At 40.8% G+C, this 18,135-nt stretch overlaps 1 protein-coding gene across 1 annotated transcript in view; it reads right to left on the reverse strand.

Annotated features, from left to right (window-relative positions):
* KIAA0319 overlaps window positions 1–18,135 on the reverse strand; it is a gene marked incomplete at both ends in the record, with an annotated part of 42,304 nt that overhangs the window by 5,959 nt on the left and 18,210 nt on the right. Inside the window, 14 exons of the mRNA XM_084280281.1 lie at window positions 1,137–1,259; window positions 2,637–2,779; window positions 3,361–3,520; window positions 4,750–4,888; window positions 6,387–6,538; window positions 8,480–8,628; window positions 9,454–9,586; window positions 10,719–10,842; window positions 12,619–12,847; window positions 14,634–14,766; window positions 15,391–15,483; window positions 16,033–16,120; window positions 16,279–16,376; window positions 16,989–17,093. Coding sequence (XP_084136407.1) covers window positions 1,137–1,259; window positions 2,637–2,779; window positions 3,361–3,520; window positions 4,750–4,888; window positions 6,387–6,538; window positions 8,480–8,628; window positions 9,454–9,586; window positions 10,719–10,842; window positions 12,619–12,847; window positions 14,634–14,766; window positions 15,391–15,483; window positions 16,033–16,120; window positions 16,279–16,376; window positions 16,989–17,093 — 1,869 coding nt within the window. The remainder of the gene's footprint in view (window positions 1–1,136; window positions 1,260–2,636; window positions 2,780–3,360; window positions 3,521–4,749; window positions 4,889–6,386; window positions 6,539–8,479; window positions 8,629–9,453; window positions 9,587–10,718; window positions 10,843–12,618; window positions 12,848–14,633; window positions 14,767–15,390; window positions 15,484–16,032; window positions 16,121–16,278; window positions 16,377–16,988; window positions 17,094–18,135) is intronic.

Below are 18,135 nucleotides of genomic sequence, written 5' to 3' on the forward strand. Positions count from 1 at the left end.
AGTGGTGTCCCTCAGGGGTCTGTACTGGGACCAGTATTATTTAATATCTTCATCCATGACATTGGTTGAGTGCACCCTCAGCAAGTTTGGAGATCGTGCTGTTGGTGCAGTTGACACTCCAGAAGGACAGGATGTCATCCAGAGGGACATGGAGAAGCTGGGGAAGTGGGCCTATGTGAATCTCACGCGGTTCAACAAGAACAAATGCAAGGTTCTGCACCAGGGTCATGGCAATCCTTATCATCAATACAGGCTGGGAGATGATGTGCTAGAGGGCAGCACTGCAGAGAAGGACTTGGGGGTGCTGGTGGATAAGAAGCTCAACAGGAGCCAACAATGCGTGTTCGCAACCCAGAAGGCCAAACATATCCTGGGCTGCATCAAAAGGACCGTAGCCAGCAGGCCAAGGGAGGTGATTCTTCCCCTCTACTCTGCTCACATGAGACCCCACCTGGAGTACTGTGTCCAGCTTTGCAGCCTCCAACATAAGGAGGACATGGAACTGTTGGAATGGGTCCAGAGGAGGGCCACAAAGATGATCAGAGGGCTGGAGCACCTCTCCTGTGAAGACAGGCTGAGTAAGTTGGGCCTGTTCAGCCTGGACAAGAGAAGGCTCCAGGAAGATTTTATAGCAGCCTTCCAGTACCTGAAGGGGCCTACAGGACAGCAAGGGAGGGACTTTTTAGAAGGGCATTTAGTGATAGGACAAGGGGCAATGGTTTTAAATTGGAAGGGAGTAGATTTAGATTGGATATTAGGAAGAAATTCTTTACTACAAGGGTGGTGAGGCACTGGAACAGATTGCCCAGGGAGGTTGTGGAAGCCCCTCCCTGGAGGTGTTCAAGGCCAGGCTGGATGGGGCCTTGAGCAGCCTGGTCCAGTGAGAGGTGTCCCTGCCTATGGCAGGGGGGTTGGAATTTTATGATCTTAAAGTCCCTGACAACCCTAACCATTCTATGATTTTATGATTCTACGATAAATATCTTTCTATTGCTAGGCTGGAAAATAAGGAGAGTATTTTAGTCTTCCCTCAGCATCTTCCTCCTAAGTAGCTCCCATTCTGACACCAAATAATCAACAGTTTCACAGGATGACAGGTTATTCTCAAAATACATCCCAGAACACCCAAAACTTACCACAATTACTTTCTCCATCATTTAGATAACGATGAATCAAGTTTTCCATCCACAGCTGGTAGCAAATGCAGCGCTTTGTTATGGGGTCACAGTGTCCGTGTCCAGAGCATTTTAAAAGACAGGCTAAAGAACAAAGCCAAACATAGGGTCAGTTGTGTGAATGGACAACTTGTCATGTACCCTGTCATGTACCTTGTCATGTACTGTGAGACTAGATTGGTAGTAAAGCATCTAGTTCAAACATTCTGGTATTGTTTTTAAACTTTCTTTTCCTTTCGTGTTAGACATTAAATAGATTTACTGTTCAGCAGTGTGCCGGCTGTGAAAAGAAAGATAAGAATATATCTTATCCATGCAATACTAAAATTACATGCAAGTCAACAGCAGTTTATTCTAACCAGAAATAAAGATGATTTGAAGTTGTGGAATTTGGACCCACTCCTTTCTTTATGACCTATTTTAAGATCCTCTGAAGTACTTGAGAACAGAGAAATATCAGTGTTCTCAGGTACTACAAGACAGGCACCATGCTAACAAGTGTATGTCGCTATTTCAAAACTGAATTACATCATCTGAGGCTAGAACATTTACATGCCTCATACTCTTATAGTAGTAGTAGTTAACTGCTAGATCAATGTGTCACACCAGACTAAAATAAGTTATTCCCCTTGAAACTTAGAGTGCCAGATTTGCTATGCCAAGAAAAATGTTACTACATATTTGCAAGTGACACCTACACATTTCAGTAATCCAAGTACATTTACAGCAGAAGAGTCCTTTTCCACAAGGTGAATGAGGACAGAATTTACTATCAATGACTATTTTATTGCCAGAGCTTGCTCACTCTCTTTGCACGTGGATCATTATGTCATCACTTTATATGATTAATGATATCTTAACACTATCATAAAGGGTTTGCATTATTAATGAAGTTTAAAACTGGCTTAGAAGTTCAGGCATCTTCTTGGGGAAAGAAAAGGTTCCTTATAAGAAACCCCAGTGGCTTGGCTGCATTGCAAATATTAGAAGACTAGGTTATTACACAGTGATCTCCTGAGCATTTTGCCTGGTACTGACAGACATAACCAAATTACATTACAAACCTATTACTGAACACTAAAAGCCTTGAAGGAACCAGGGACATGAAACATTCTATATTATGGCTGTATGAAGCATTCCTCGTCTTGCCACAAAAGATGGCGTGAGTGGGGTATCTTTATCCTTGCTCCCCACCAGGGCTTCCTGATGCAGACCAGATTAAGATGTGCTTTTGCCTGCTCTTGCAGATAATGCCTTTTAAAATAACCAAGTGACCAGCACCTGTCTACTTCAAACGATCACGCATTTTAAGTACTGTCTTCAACCTCAACTTTTGGATAGCTACATCATAGCCCAGACACCAGATGGCAGACAGAAAGCCTTCATGCCCTGTGTCCAGGTTGCCACGTTAGCCAAATACCTGCAAAGTTCCAAGAGGAGCAAGCACAATCCAAAACATACCAGCCGTGTCAACCCGCAGGACTTTAAAGAGTAGGAAGTCAGCCTTCTCTTTCAAAAGCTGCACGTGCAGAGTCCGGGAGACATCTGATGCCTTGATCACCTTGGAAGGATGCCCGTTCTGCACGTAGAACACAACCGCCGTGCTGCAGAAAGAACAGCTAAGGTCACCCGTGATCTCAGACAGCATTCATTTGTCAGACATTCAGTTTACAGCCTTTGGGGTTTTGGTTTTTTTCTGGAAAGCGAATGTCACCACTGATAAAGACTGGGGAACTCTGTCCACGGATTAGTCAACTCCATCCAAATGTCATGGGATTCATTCTAGGCTGGGAACAACAGTAGTTCTCTGGCTTCTCAGTTTCCTAGAACAGTGAGGACAACAGGAAACACAATTCCTTCCTTGATTGTCAACACAGCCAGTATTTGGGAAAAACAGTGCTGCATGGAACAAAAATGCCAAAATATATGCATGTGTTTTATTTAAAGGAATAATATCCAGAGACATTTTTTTCCTAAACAAAACACTTGAGTTCTGAGCCTCCAGAGAGCTTACTTCATCAATTTTCTACCACAGCAGAAGAAGTTCACCTTTTAAAGTATATACTGTTAAGAATTATAGCAATTTTTTGTCATCTTAGAAACGATTATTTTGCAACTAATTATGAGCTGCAAAAAAGCAAATGAAAACCATAAGTCTTCCTGGCACAGTAGGGTATCTTTGTACCTTATATCTGAGTAGGCTTGTATCTTCTGAACTTTGATATCTGAATCCAAAACGTTCAACAACACAGCTAGCTGTCTCACCAGGGTGTCCTTCTGCTGTTCACTCAGCTGTCCCACTCCAACTTGCAAAATCAGCTCCACCAGACCACTCCTCCTGGGATCTGACAGAAGAACATGCCCTTCTTTCAGAGCCTGCCAAATACTTCAGTTCCAACTGAAGACAACATGCAGTAGAGTCAAAAGTATTTATTAATGCTATACTTCTCTGTGTAAGACCCATATTACTTAGGACCCAACCCTCCTGAGTTCTTGGGAAAGTACTTATCCTATATTTTCCCATTCTCTCTGAAACACACCTGGTGGGTATGAAGGTAGCAACCCAGCTTATGGGTTGAAAGCAAGCACTTCAGTGCGTAATGCCATTCAGTGTTGACACAATTCTGTGCTGAACAGCAACTTCAGTCACTGTAAATGCTGCCATCTTAAGGTCAGAGGTAAGCAACAGGTGAATCTAGGTCTTCAGTTCCCTGCTAGTTATCCACTGGCTATCACCCAGAAAAAGGGAGGGAAAGATGGACTTGTATGGTAATGCAAGACGATGTGAGCGAATCTAAATGACAGTGGTCAATTTCAGAAACACCAAATATGTTTGCCTTCACAAAACTGAGTATTCTGGTAAATAATACTTGAACTTCTACAGTGCCTTGCAAACAAAACAAGCTTCACAGATATCCAATGAGAATCCTGAGCCAATTATTTGGACTAAATTCAACAATGAATTGAGGAACAGAAATAAAATCATTGCCCGGGAACCAGACAAACAAGAAATCTTCGACAGACCCATGATTTCAGACTAATTTCCTGAAACCTCAACTTATACTTCCATTGCATAGCCATCCATCGGCATTTGAAAACAAATCTATGTATGAGCAACATCAAACTATTAAACAACAATTGAAGAAACCCTGAAATTCTTTGAAGCTTATTTTTGTCCTTCGGGATGAAAAGAGGAAAACGAGCATGAAACCCACACTTTCAGCTTTCAAACACACAAGTGTAGCATTTGGACCTAAACTCGGTGCTCAGCTCCAATCTCTTTCCCTTGGCCAAAATAACCACCAGAGAAAAGAAACAAAAACCTACAATGAACAAGTAACTAATGAAAAATGTCAACTAGAAAATATGATTTTTATTTATTTAGACTTCCAGTAAGGAAGTGCATTTTCTAATGTACCCAGGCCTATTGAGAAAACAAGAAGGTATGAAGAGAGAGACCTGTTTGCTTTGTGTTTTAACTTCTGAGAATCTTGTCAACATTGAAATACTTGAGTGAAAAGGAGAACAAAGATGATGTATTCACAACGTATCGATGACCTTTTAATTGTCATACCAGGCCGCACTTCAACAGTTGCAGAATCAATATCTGAGTCTCCTTTGGCATCTGTCACTTTCAAGTGAAAAGTATAGGTTCCTTCCACCAGATTAGTTAGCTGTAGTACTGCCTCGTGGTCTGAGCCATGGATCACATCCTGGGGGGGAAGAAAAAAAAAAAAAAAATCCTGGAATGATTACTTAAGTGACTGGAGCATTTGTCTTATGAGGAAAGGCTGAGAGATGGGCCTGTTTAGCCTGGAGATCTTACCAACGCTTTTAAGTATCCAAAGAACAAGACCAGGCTCTTTTCAGTGGTGGCCAGTGATAGGACAAGGGACCACAGGCACAAAATGGGACACGAGAAGTTATGAGGAAAAAAAATTCTTCACTGTGAGGGCAACAGGGCACTGGGACAGGCTGCCCAGAGACGTAGTGTCTCCTTGTCTGGAGATATTCAAAACCTGCCTGGACACCATCAGGGGGTTTGGACTAGATGATATGCAGAGGTCCCTTCCAACCCCCACCATTCTGTGATTCTGTAATTATACCTTTAGAGAAAGTTGCTGATGTGACTATTCAATTCGAGTATCTGATAGGAGTGTGAGTTCTTGTTTTGATTTTGGGGACAAATGTGGCCTACCACAGTTTATAGCAGAGTAATGCAAACTTGAAACTGGGAGCTCACAGAATGAGCATGAGGATGTTTGGAGAGTATGGGTATTTTCATTCAAAACTACAGAACAGCTGACATTCTCAAGTACTCACCTGCTTGAAAATCTGGGACAGTTATATTATTCTTACTCAGTTTTAGTCCTGTATCCTTAGCACTGTTTTCTTACATTCCAAATTGCAGTTCCTTTCCTTGGAGTTCATGTACTTCCAACTATCATCCCTGCCAGCTATGTTTAAACTGAACCTCTTCAATTCTTCTTATATCCTTAAGGAAGTTGCTTCTAGAAGCTTTGTTATTGTGGTGTTGTTTCTCCTCTCCCACTTCTTGCCAATTTGCCACTGTCTTCCTGACTGTGAAGAGCTGTCCACAATACTTTTGTGTGGATAGAAAAACGGAGTTACCCCAGTATTAGCAGCCACCATATAAACTTCCGTTTATAATGAGGTACTTCTGCTATCTGCTCTCACTTGGAGAGCAGACTCCGCTGCCCTAATGGTCCAGGCTATCCACTGTGGACTGCCAGGCAAGTTGTCTATGTATCTAGCACCAAACACCACTTTTATCTTAAACTGCACACTCTGCCTCATCTGGTACCACACATGAATCTTCTTAAGAACTTCCTGCTCCTTGCCTTCCTCCTTTGGAATATCTGGATTTCAGATGAATTTTCATTCAAACACATTAGTGTGGTACAATCACCAATTACTCTTAAAGAGTCACAACTTCATTCTTCTGTCTCAAGCCTTTCCCAACTAGGTCCACAATGCTGCAGTCCATTTAGCTACCATATTCTACAGCTGTACTGAAAATATCACAAGCCCCTTGAACCATAGTATTAGAGACTGTGGGGGAGACAAACCATAAGGAGACAGCTTGCCTCAGAGCATCTTATGGATTATACCTGCTTGCCCTGCTGCAGTGACACTACATTAATAACAACAGCTGATTTTGACTCCAGTTAAAACCTTCAAGAAACTTACCCCAGCTGCTGGGCTTTGACCATCCCGAATCCACAAATATGAGACAATCCCCTGGTCATCAGCAGACCTTGAGCCATCCAAGGTAACAGAGTTATTTGGAAGCACTAGAACATGCTTCCCACCAGCATGCGCCCGGGGTGGACTGTTGTTTTCTAGCCATAAAAATAGTGGAGGAGAAGGATTTTCTTTCAAAACATGCAAAATGTGACATGCCATTGCCAACACACCCACACTGCAGTTCATTACCTGGTGATTACAGGCAGTAACAACAGAATCTTGTGTCAAAGGTACAGTGAAGGATAAGTGGGTATATAGAATTTGGCTCCAGGATTATTACAACCTGACAAAAGCAGAGGTGCCACACAAGGAGAATACCAATAAGAGGGGTACCATTCAAAAAGCTCTTTTTCAAAAAGCATTGTAGGATACTCTATTTACAGTCTCAAAATAACTTCTGTGTCAGATCCTCTCAGCCAAACAAAAAGATTTTCTGTCTACTTAGAAACACAGCCCACACAGCCCAGCATGGGGTCACCATGCTGGGCTCTTGTCATCTTGAGAATCACTTATTACCCAATAGAAGCTTGAGTAAGGTCTCACATCTTCACAATACCTGTATTTATGCAAAATCTATTCAGGAAACTTAGAGTAAACCCAGCTCCCAAATGCTTTTTGCATGCTGCTAGCAGTGAAGTTAAGGCATGCATTGGGAGTACAGCTGAAAAAATACCAAACACACACACACAAACATTCTCTTTCCAGAAACCAGACATCATTGACTTCTGGTTAGAACACAGCTGATAAGACAGAGTTCCAGGAAGCCTTGAAACTAAGTGAAACACCTCGCTGGTGTGAATGTTAGATTGGACATAAAGAATTCAACATTAGGCACATCTCTAGGGCACTGGCTCTAACTCTATTCTATAGAGCAGTGTAAAGTTCTCTGTGATACATGCAATCCTCTCATCTCTTCCAAATAAAGCAGTTGATTAAGCTTGGCTACTGAAACATATTGAATCTATGACTAATCAGCACACACTGTGGCTACACCTCACAACATGAATGTGGCCATGACACATTTGGGCATAGTTGTTGCCCGATGCTTCTGGCTAAACACCTAACAAACTCTGGAACAGTTCAACCAATAATGCAAAGCTGAGTCCAGCTTCTTCACTAAGATCCATTTGTTCTGCAGTAACACCAAGCAAAAAACAAATAAGTATGCACTGTTTTTTACAATTCAACACCCAAGACTCAACTCTACTACCACAAATGACAGGTAGCATAGCTACCAAGTCAAAGTTCACCTTTCTCCTCAAAATCCAAGGTGTGAAACAGAAAGTTAAACTCTGGACCAAACAACATCTGAAGTGTATTATGCCATCTTCTTTTAAAAGAAGGCATAGGCCCACAGAGATTGCTAAAATCACTTCTTAGGGAACAAAATGAGGCAAAAGGTGGTTGGATTATCACCACCTGCAGACTTGAGGATGCAGCATAAGTTAAAGCTGTGACATCTGTCATGAGTATCTGACAGTACCTCTTATTTTGCACAATAGGTTTTACTATCCTAAAGTCTCTTCTACAACATGTATACTGGGGGGAAAAATCCAACACTAAAAACACCATAGAAACTGTTTCTCCGTATGAAAAAACCCAAATAAATATAGGTCTTTTAATGTTAAGCTTTTAAGTGGAAATTGGTATTCTCTGAGATCTCATTTCTTGGGTGTTACTCAAAGCTCACAGTAAAACTGCCTTCCTGCTCAAAGCTTAACTTTGAGAATAAAATAAAAATTTATCCTCTTCATGAAGCAAACACTATCATCAAAAACGGTATTTTGGAGCATTTTTATTGCAACTAATTCTGGATATATTTATTTTTTAAAAAGCTTGCAGTAAGTGAAGCTACTTCTGACAGTTGCTCACAATATTACTTTATTACAAAATAGCAGTAACTTTTCTTAAATACCCTTGAAATCTGACAGCTAGCACATTATCCCTTTCTGTTCCAATTTCCTTTACAGTCTTTTAATGACTGAATTAACTGGCAAATTGCCTATCATAATCTAAGCAGGAGGAACAAGGCTTACCTTCCTTCACAGTAACAGACAGCACAGAGGCACTGCTTAAACCCTGTTGATCTTTCACAGTCAGCCTGAAGCGATAGGTACCAACCTGAAGACCAGTCACAGTTGCTACTGCTTTGTTGCCATTCTCCATCTGCACAGAGCTTGGTCCACTGAAAGAAAACATCACAGGAAGATAATCCTGTGCAGCCAAATCGTTCTTTCAGCAGCACCATTTGTGCCATTTGCTTTTATGTCTGTTGGAGTTCTGCTGCTGCTATAAATGCTGATGGTTAAAGAACCATGCATGTCATGAGTTTGGTTCAGAGAATCCATTCTGTTGAGGGCATTCAAAGCACTCAAGCACCACATACCAGTTATTAGAAGGGTAGAAAACATACACCAGAAGTTCAACCTCCTCATTGTTCTATTTCAGAGAGGCATTCAAAAACTGTTGTTGTTGCTCTAAGAGCTACTCACAACACACACAGGGTGCCAGCAAACCTCTTCCTGTACCATGGATACAACAGCTGTATGAGCTAATACCTTGTCATTTTATTAAGGATCAATTAGTTTTGCATATAAGCATGAAAGTAGAGTTTTGCAAAACATTTTCAATCGTTTAAGAGTGCTTTAATTACCTACTATTGAAAGCTCAGGCTAAACAGGTTGTCAGTTTACATCATTATTCAACCAGTGACTGAGAAAACCTAGTTCTAAACACTAATGAGAAAGCTCTCTGTTACAGGACAGTACTCAAGCCTGTTACTCGTTTTTTACCAGGAGACATGGAAGCTCCTGTCATTTCTTCTCATCTTTGGAACAGCTGACCTCAAAATGAGACATTGCCCAACACAGGCAGAGACTAAGCTTTCCAAGTTGAATTTGGAATCTATGCTCTAATACCATCATCAGCTGAGTGAGAAGAGCCTCAAAGCAGTTCTCAAATGGTGCACCACCCGAAACAATTGCATAAGATTAGTAAAACCTCTAGATACCTGATATTTTCCCAATGATAGAAGACAATGCCTTGGTCATCCTGGCTTTTGCTTCCATCCAGCGTAGTACTTTCTACTGGAAAAGTCAATTCCTTATCAGGGCCAGCCACTGCTACTGGAGGACTGTTATTTTCTGTAAAAATAGTATTTAGTGCACAACATTTACTAAGTAGTCACTGACCAGAGAGAAGACTTTACATGGAATGTTATATTAAAAGTTTTATATGTTGGCTCAAAGGTACAAGTCACAAGTATGACGTGCACAAGCCAGCAGAAAATATTAGGTAGGAACAACCAGCTCTGCAAAAAGGCAAATCCCACAGTGAGTACTCCCCTTTCTCAGAAACTTTGAGAATTTGTTGCAGAAACATATAATCTATTATTCTGTTTTCAACCTCTGCTTTTGTGGCAAGGTAAAGCTGGCAACACTACCATTTTCCTGGATATTCATTTTCCTCTTAGAAAACAGCATCTTCTCTGTGACACACTATAATGGGTCTAAAAGGCACCAGCACACACTGCACTTCAAATTCATGTTCTCGATCTTTGTAGTAAATGCCCACTGTAAAATTTTTCCAGAATGGGCCATCTACTAAAAAGTGTGTAATAAGCAACAATAGGAAGATAAAACGTTGCCCTATGGTGGAATGTGAGACTTTCAGATAGGCAGAAAAGGACACTGTGTATGTAACATTACCAGGAACAAAAAGGCATTTAAAAAAAATAAATCTCATGAGAGCTGGACCTTTCATCAGTTGGCTTCCAAATCTAAACAAATGTGTCGGAGACGCAGCTGTTGAAAATGCCTTGCTCGAAACTTTTCCCTAGCAAGTGCAATGCAGTTCTAGTGAGAACTGAAATCACACAGGGATTCTTGAAGGAGAGCTGCTAAACAGTAAGAAAACAGAACAAAGCACCAACTGATACTCTGAACAGCTTTGAAAAATGGACTTTGGAGGATATTAAACTCAGAGCTACTTTTTAGCTTTCAGAAGTACACTCACATCTCTGTGCAGGTTGCCCTATGTAACTGGACTGGTGTGAGCCCTCAGGATCACCACCTGGGCTTTCTATGATTCCCCATTCCTGTTTACTGTTTGCTTTGACAGAAAATGGAAGTGGAAGAATCCTTGATACAGACATACCAGACATTCAGACTGCCTTCCCAGTGCTGCAATGCGGGGAGATGAGGCATTTGAGGATGGTGCTAAGGCACCAGGCTGGCCCAACCCTGAGGGACCCAGACGTGCCTGCAGCTGACTTACCAGGCTGCACAATCAGTGTGACCTCAGCTGTGGACCGCTGCCTCGCAGAGTCTGTGACAGTCAGCTGAAACGTGTAATCTCCTTCCTGCATTGCAGATAACTGGAGGTACGGCGTTCGTACTCCCTGTGCAGCGTTTACAGAGAGATGAAACACAAATGCTTATGCATTATGAAAGGTCTTACAGAGCAAACATCAAGGAAAAGTAAAATTTGTTTTAATTCATAATAAACAGTGTTTGAGCAAGCAGTTTATGCACCTTGTAGACAAAGGGGTAACGTAAAATTTGATACACAGACAGACGTAATATATTCACTGTTCCTACTAACCCAGAGAAATAACTGTAGAAAATAAACTTTAATATCTTATGCTGCTATAGTTGCTGCATTATATCGAAACAATTGTAAAACTCATGGAACATTGATTTTCTCAATTCAGAAATAAAACAGAGGTGGAAATTACTACAGCTTATTCCATTTCCTCAGAGACATTTAAAAACAACAAACATCATAGCACACTTTAAATATATTAAAACTGGTTAAACACAAAACCAAGCTTGATTTGATCACAGCAAGATAGCTTTATGGAAAAAGCATACTCAGCACAGAGCTAGGTTTTTTTAATATACTCTTCTATATGTATCAGCTGATTCTCTGCATAAGCTCATGAAATGACTGGGACCAGCTATAGGTTCTTTTGCCAATAAAATGAACATTTGTTGCATTTCTCATATGAGGAATAACAAATCACAATGCAATTAGCTTTTCTTTTATTCTTTTTTAAATGATAACAAGAACTAAAGGACATGATAAATGATTAACTAGCCAGCAGAGGTACTTGTGACATTGCACTCTAACCATGGATACCATGTAACACACCTGAGACCAGCATCTCATCTTTAGGGACCTGAACATTACAAGGTTCTTGAAAAGAAACTGTAAAATGGTCTTGTATCTCCACGTTAAATATCCAAAGAATCCATTAGATTCTCTCAAGCATTCTTTCCCTTCTTTCAGGGTGTCTGCTTTCAGATTGAACAGCTTTTAAATGCTTCAAGTTCAGGTTGTATGGACGCTTTTAGAAAGTTTTTATCTTGGCAAATGAACACAGGCCATTATAGTATAAGCCCTTTCATAGTTTTGTAATTGCCTCTACCGTATATGCTAGCATCAACATTACTCCTTTCCTAAAAGATCTACAAAGCGATGTCTTTCCAATTCTGAAGGTCTAAAGCAACATCACTCCAACATAGTAGAAAACAAGTCTCATAAAAAATTGCTTGAGGTTCAGCTGCTCCATTACATTAATTACTTCAACTACCTACAGAGCTCCAAGAATCTCCACTTTACTGGGTGTAAGTCCACTGAAAATTTTTATTAACCTTTCTCAGATTAAAAAAAAAAAAAAAAAACACATGAAAATAAGAGAATAAATTCAGTTAGAATACCTACATTTTAGTGACTGACCTCAGAGCATGACTGCGTAACACTGCCAGAAGCTTGTCACCTTTCGCTCAGAAAATTAAATTTCTGTTAGTGTCCTACTTTCTCCAGGAGAAAGTGTCACAAGAAAACCCTGACTACCTCCCAGTATTGTCCCAAAACCAGTTTTCTAGTCTCAGAAGATGGAAACCTGTGGACTAGGCTCCAGGGTCCAAGGAAGATATTGTGAACTCAAAGACTTTCCAAACCACGAGGGGATAAATAATAGCAGGAATCAGAAATGGTCACAGGAATGGGGTGAAAAAAAGAACAACAAACAAGATTATATCAGGGTAGTGGTGGGGGGAAGCACTCTAGATATTTCAGAGCTTCTGAGCAGTTACTTCGATATATATATTTGCTCATGTTAGAGGCAAAGAGAGAATAGTTTACAATCCTGTGCAAGGACAAATAGACATACCTGCATTGCTACAACCTTGCCTTCGCTTTTGGGGCTGAGTGACCACTCATAGCTGACAATTTCATGGTCATCACTGCTCTGGTTCCCATTCAGCGTGATGAAGTTCTGGGGCAGGGTGACTGCCTGATTCGGCCCTGCGTTGGCAATAGGTGGGTAATCCACCGGTTTGTTGACAGTCAGAGATGCAATGGTGGAGTTGGCTGCTCCATCTGAATCGATCACTGTCAGTCTACAACAGGAAAAACAATATTGGAAATCTGTTAAGACTGGGATCCTGCCAAGTCCTAACTTCAAAGGCTAACCTCTTCTGGCAGCAGCAGAACAAAAACATCACCTGAAGCAGATCCACTATACAAAGTTCTGCTTCTAAAACACAGTTCTCAACTAAGACAGGGAAGAAATTCAGAAAACTATTTTCAACTTCAGCTTTCAACCTTTAAGGAGAAGAAAAAGAAAAAGTGCAGCAATTCTGGATCCCAAATGAAACCCTTTCCCTGTAGTCAATGGCAAGTCCATCCATTTCTAACATTTCACAGCACATACTTTTAAATGTTTGCTCTGGAAAACACAGGGGGTTCATTAATCACCCACAGTGAAACAGTCCTGTTAACACCTACATGTAGAACTACTCTGGATGTTCGGAAGCTCTGCTTGTGACATAGCAGTAGTTCCTAATTTCTTATTCCTTTGTGGCACACTACTATCAGTTACAATGAAGCTTAGTATCAACTCAGATTTTTGAAGATGTCAAGTCACAAAACTGAAGTACAGTGTTTTAAAAACCCACTATTGGCTCTGAGACACACAAGGACAAATCATCTTAAAATGAGACTGCTGCAGACATCTGAAAGTGACAAAAGACTGCCCTTCACAGTGTGGTGATCAACTAAATCTCTTATTCTTCTCTCTTGTGAAAATTGAGTACAGCTCACCACATGGAAGGGAACCATACCGGAAGCCTTGCCCTGAGTGGGAACAAAACTAGTGCTCACAGTCTGACATTAGGGAACACATACCTTTCTGCTGGGTGCACATCCATACATATCAGCAGCACTGGATTTTATTTACCATCTAATTTCCTGTAAGCTTGAACACACTGCTGTATTGTTGAAGCACCTCAGCTTCCCCCAAAGACACAGAGATATAGCCAGTGATTTCTTAATACCCTAGGGCTGGAACATGCTTAGAGCATTGCTTGTCATCTTTTTAATACAGAAAAAAAAAATTCCTGTGCTCATTTCTGCCACTATACAGTATGGAACAAGTCTAGTAAAGAACACAAAATAAAAGTTGAAGATATGCCATTTTTGGTGAAACCACAAAACACCACATTTAATGTATATGTACGCTGGCTTCAACAGTCTGCTGATGCTACACTGATACATAATACACTGACTTGTATATAGGCTGTTACCCAATGGCAGCCAGGTAACCCAGGTCGAGTCAGTGCCACGTTTGCCTCTGTGCAGGCTAGGCTTTAAGTCTAAAAAGTTCAGAAAATGAACTCTGCTTTTTTATTAAAGCACCCAGAACCATAAACCATCCTTCCACTGTCTGGACAAAATCCAGACTCAGCAATGCATAAGTGGAGTAGCAAGGCAAAGGCTTTTATGAAGAAAGGTGCCTTGCATGTTATCAGCCTTGCAGTACTCTTCTGAGTGCCACAACCCTTCAAGGGATGACTTTCACAGTCTGACTGCAGAGTATCATCTGAGGACACTTGCCAACTTTAAGCTGGGGAAAAAACCCAATGTTCTGTCACAGCTGTTACTGGAGGGAGTGCAAGTTATTTAAATTCTGACACCTTGTTTTGTGTAAGTTTGTGTAGTAAAGTGTCACTACATCAGTATCATAAAATCACCTTTAATAGAAGTGCTTCCTATACCTCTCCATCCTGAAAAATGAAGGGTAGCAGCATGCAGAACTAAAATGCAATGTTTTTTGGGGGGGATACATGTGAAAACAAAACAAAACAAACATTCAGCTGACATTACAGAAATAAGTGTGCAATGTACCTGAAAGTGTAGTTCCCAGGAACAAGGTTAGACAGGTGCAAGACAGGCGTGTCAGCAGATGCCTTCTGCTCTCGCAAAGGACCTTTAATTTCCTCCCAGTGGTAGCTCACTATCTTCATATCATCTATACTTTCTACATTCATTAAAGAAAAACTAATCAGTTTCTTTTAACAATTGCTGGAATGATCACTAGTCTTTCATGCACCGATCCGTATCTGTTTTTCTATGATTAACTTTTCAAGCGTATTCAATCAAGGTTCATGTACCACAGCTGTTAAACCACAGATTCCAAGTTACATTTGGCATTGTTTAATCTAAACAAACAAAATATTCTTCGCACACAGACACAAATAAAAATCATTTTCAGACTCTGCAAATTCCAACTGGTCTTCTCTCAGTAATTGTGAGCATAATTTTGACATCTTATCATACCCTACATGAAAGCTCTGTACCATGGCCTGTGGTTGTTCTGATGCAGAGACCTTCTGGGCAGGACAAGAAGCAGCTGTAAGAGTAGCTACTGTTTGGATGCAGCAGCCTCCAATACACTGCTTCTGACTCCCCAAGTAGAAAGGCTGCACTTTATCACTTTTTATTTATTAAATTAATTTATAACTGGATTCAAATCCCTGAAATAAGTAATGATTCAGGGTACTTCTGTGTGAGAAGAGGGTATTTCACTTGTAGTTGTCAAACAATCATGTTGCACATCTTTATTAGGAATAGAGGATATAAGCATAGGACGGTTCAGACGTACGACTGCCATCAATGAAGGTGGAAGTTGTAGGCAAAGAAACTTCTTGTACTTCGGGTGAAGCAATGGCAACAGGTGGCTGGTTAACTCTGACTGCTGTGAGAGGAAGATTGGGAGAGGGAGGGAAAAAAAAACCCCAATTAGTGAAAGCCCAGGTAAAAGTAATCTAATAGCTCTACAGATCAATAGACCCCAGTGATCTAAATCTAGGGTTGATAGTTTTGCAGCATCTGCTGTCCTTGTTGGGCACGTGTCAGAAAAGGCTACAGGAGACCAGTGCACCGACACAGCAGTCTTCCGCTGCGGTCACTTCTAATCGGTCCGACCTGGACATCTATAGCTGGTTCAGCACCTAATTGTTGCTCCTAGCTGTACTGGGGAAGGGAGCCATAAAAAGGTGGCACGATGCTTTCTCAGGCCTTGCCTGAAGAGGGTAGAAGACCAGAGAGCACTTAAACACAGGAAGCAAAATCCTTAACTCTGCTTCCTTAAAACGCTTTATAGACACCAAGGTATGAAACATCTCTGCACGACTGGACTACCAGATGTCCTTGACAGACAGTAACTGACAGACTATTAAATAAGGTGCTGAGTAACTACTTGAGTCAGAGGAATTAATTCCATTATTTTAGCCAACCGATTTACCTGGCTTGACTGTGACATTTACAAAACCTTCACCAAAGGCATTTTCACCAGAAACCGTCACTTTGAAGGCATAAAGTCCCACTGATAACTGAGACAAACAGAGAACAAATAGGGTTACACGTAGAATTATACAAAAGTTGTATGCATAAATCTCCCTCTTATATTGTAAACAGAGAAAAGCCTTGATACCTGACATCTGAAGCTCCTTTTATAAATGCATACATAAAAAGCTTTCAGCTCACTTACATGAGAGAGCTTCAAAGTCTGGCTGTGCCTGCGCTCCATTTCACCACCGTAGTCAGCAGGGTGACTGATTAAGCTCCACTCATAGGTGTAGGCTGTTTCTAGGAGCAATTAACACAGCATAAGAGTAAATGGCTTTACCTTCAAGATAAGCCCAGGAAACAGAGAAATCAAATTCACCACCTGTCAGATAAAATGCTACAGTAGGAAGTCATGACTGCCACTTTTTGACACTGCAAAATTAAGCAGTATGAACCGATGTGTTGTAACAAATCAAAGCAGCAATGACGTAACAGACTTCACAAACAACTGACTTCAGAATAAAACGGCTTCATGTGAAGTGAATGCATTTTACATGGCTACTGCAGCTGGAAAGCTGGCAATTTTAAGGTAAACGTTGCATTCAGAACCTACTGTCCTCCAAACTCTGCTTTACAACAATATGCTATGACCTGGCCCACGTGATCCTTTGGTAGGAACTACAGGCTTTCTATTGAACCACTTGGCCAATGAGTTCAGGTTCTGAAAATAAAAGGCACTTAAGTAAAATCCAGAGGAGGATTGTTATCACCTCCTGCAACTACCTTTTTGTGGCTCTGTGATAACAGGTTTTTTTATACTGAGGTGCAGATGTTCACATTACTCAGGACTTTTCTGCAAGTGCAGGTTGGTCGTGTGCATATCTCCACATGTGCAAAGGCCATTCAACTCACCTGTAGGCGGAGGCGGGACAACAAAGGCATTCAGTTCCACTTCATTTTTGGGTAGCATCACTTGTATATTATCTCCAGCAGATACAATAAGTTCTTTTACAGTATCTAAGACAGAATGATTACATTATGTTTTAACAGATGGAATGGATATAAAAATATTATTTGTAATGGATTAAGTAAAATTTGACACATACTCTACAGTGAATAGGCAAGTAAAACCCAATAATTCTTCAATACGTAATCAAATAACAATCTATTATAATTATGGCAATGGCTCCTTTACCTTTTACCAAATCAAAATCTTTTTTCTTCCCCAAATACAAAGTGTCAATTCCCCTATTTCTGTTTTAGAGAAAAGAGAGATTTAAGAAAAAATACAATTACAGAAGATAAAAAAGCCAGCTTAGTGTCCCTTAAAAAAGATTTCCACTAGTAAATCAGGGCAAAGTTATTTTGTAGCCAAACTGCACATTCAATGTATTTGCCAACCAGGAACACAGTCCTAGTTTTCATCTGTGAAAACTCTTTCCTTATTCCACAAATCCTGTCCCCAACAGTAACATACCAAAGCATAACTTCAGGAAAGGCTCCCCTAGACCTGTATTTCAAAGGTTGTAGAAGTCTTCCTTTTAATATTGGGAACCCACAGAACAAAGGTTCTCCAAATTCACTAGTGTCTAAACATACAACTTGCAAACTCTGAATAGATGATTAAGAGGCTACTCAGCAGTGGCAGCTGACAGGTCTAAAAACAGATGAAGTGGAAACATCACACTGACATCATACTTTCTGTCATTGCAACTTAAGCACACCCAAGGTTCTGTAATTGCTCATGGGAGCTGCCCTAGACATCAGTGGAGTGGAGGTCTCTACTTCTAAAAATCCTTCGACCTCCACATGAGGTGAGAACAAATTGTCTAGATGAGGGCAATGACCGAAGGAAAGGAAGGGTTGTCTTCTAGACTTCCAAGACAGTGGGGCTGAGCACACACAAACCTGAAGTAATCCTTGCACAAAGCCGTACTTACTGTAAAATTCACCACAACCTTTTCTTCAGTGTCTTCCAAGCTCCTTTTTGAGTCCTCTTCAGCCTCCTCCTGTGAAGGAGGAGGAGGAGCTACCTAGTCAGCATTCAATGGTAATGATG

The sequence above is a fragment of the Gallinula chloropus genome (genome assembly GCF_964237585.1).
Source record: "Gallinula chloropus genome assembly, chromosome: 2".
Lineage (NCBI taxonomy): Eukaryota > Metazoa > Chordata > Aves > Gruiformes > Rallidae > Gallinula > Gallinula chloropus.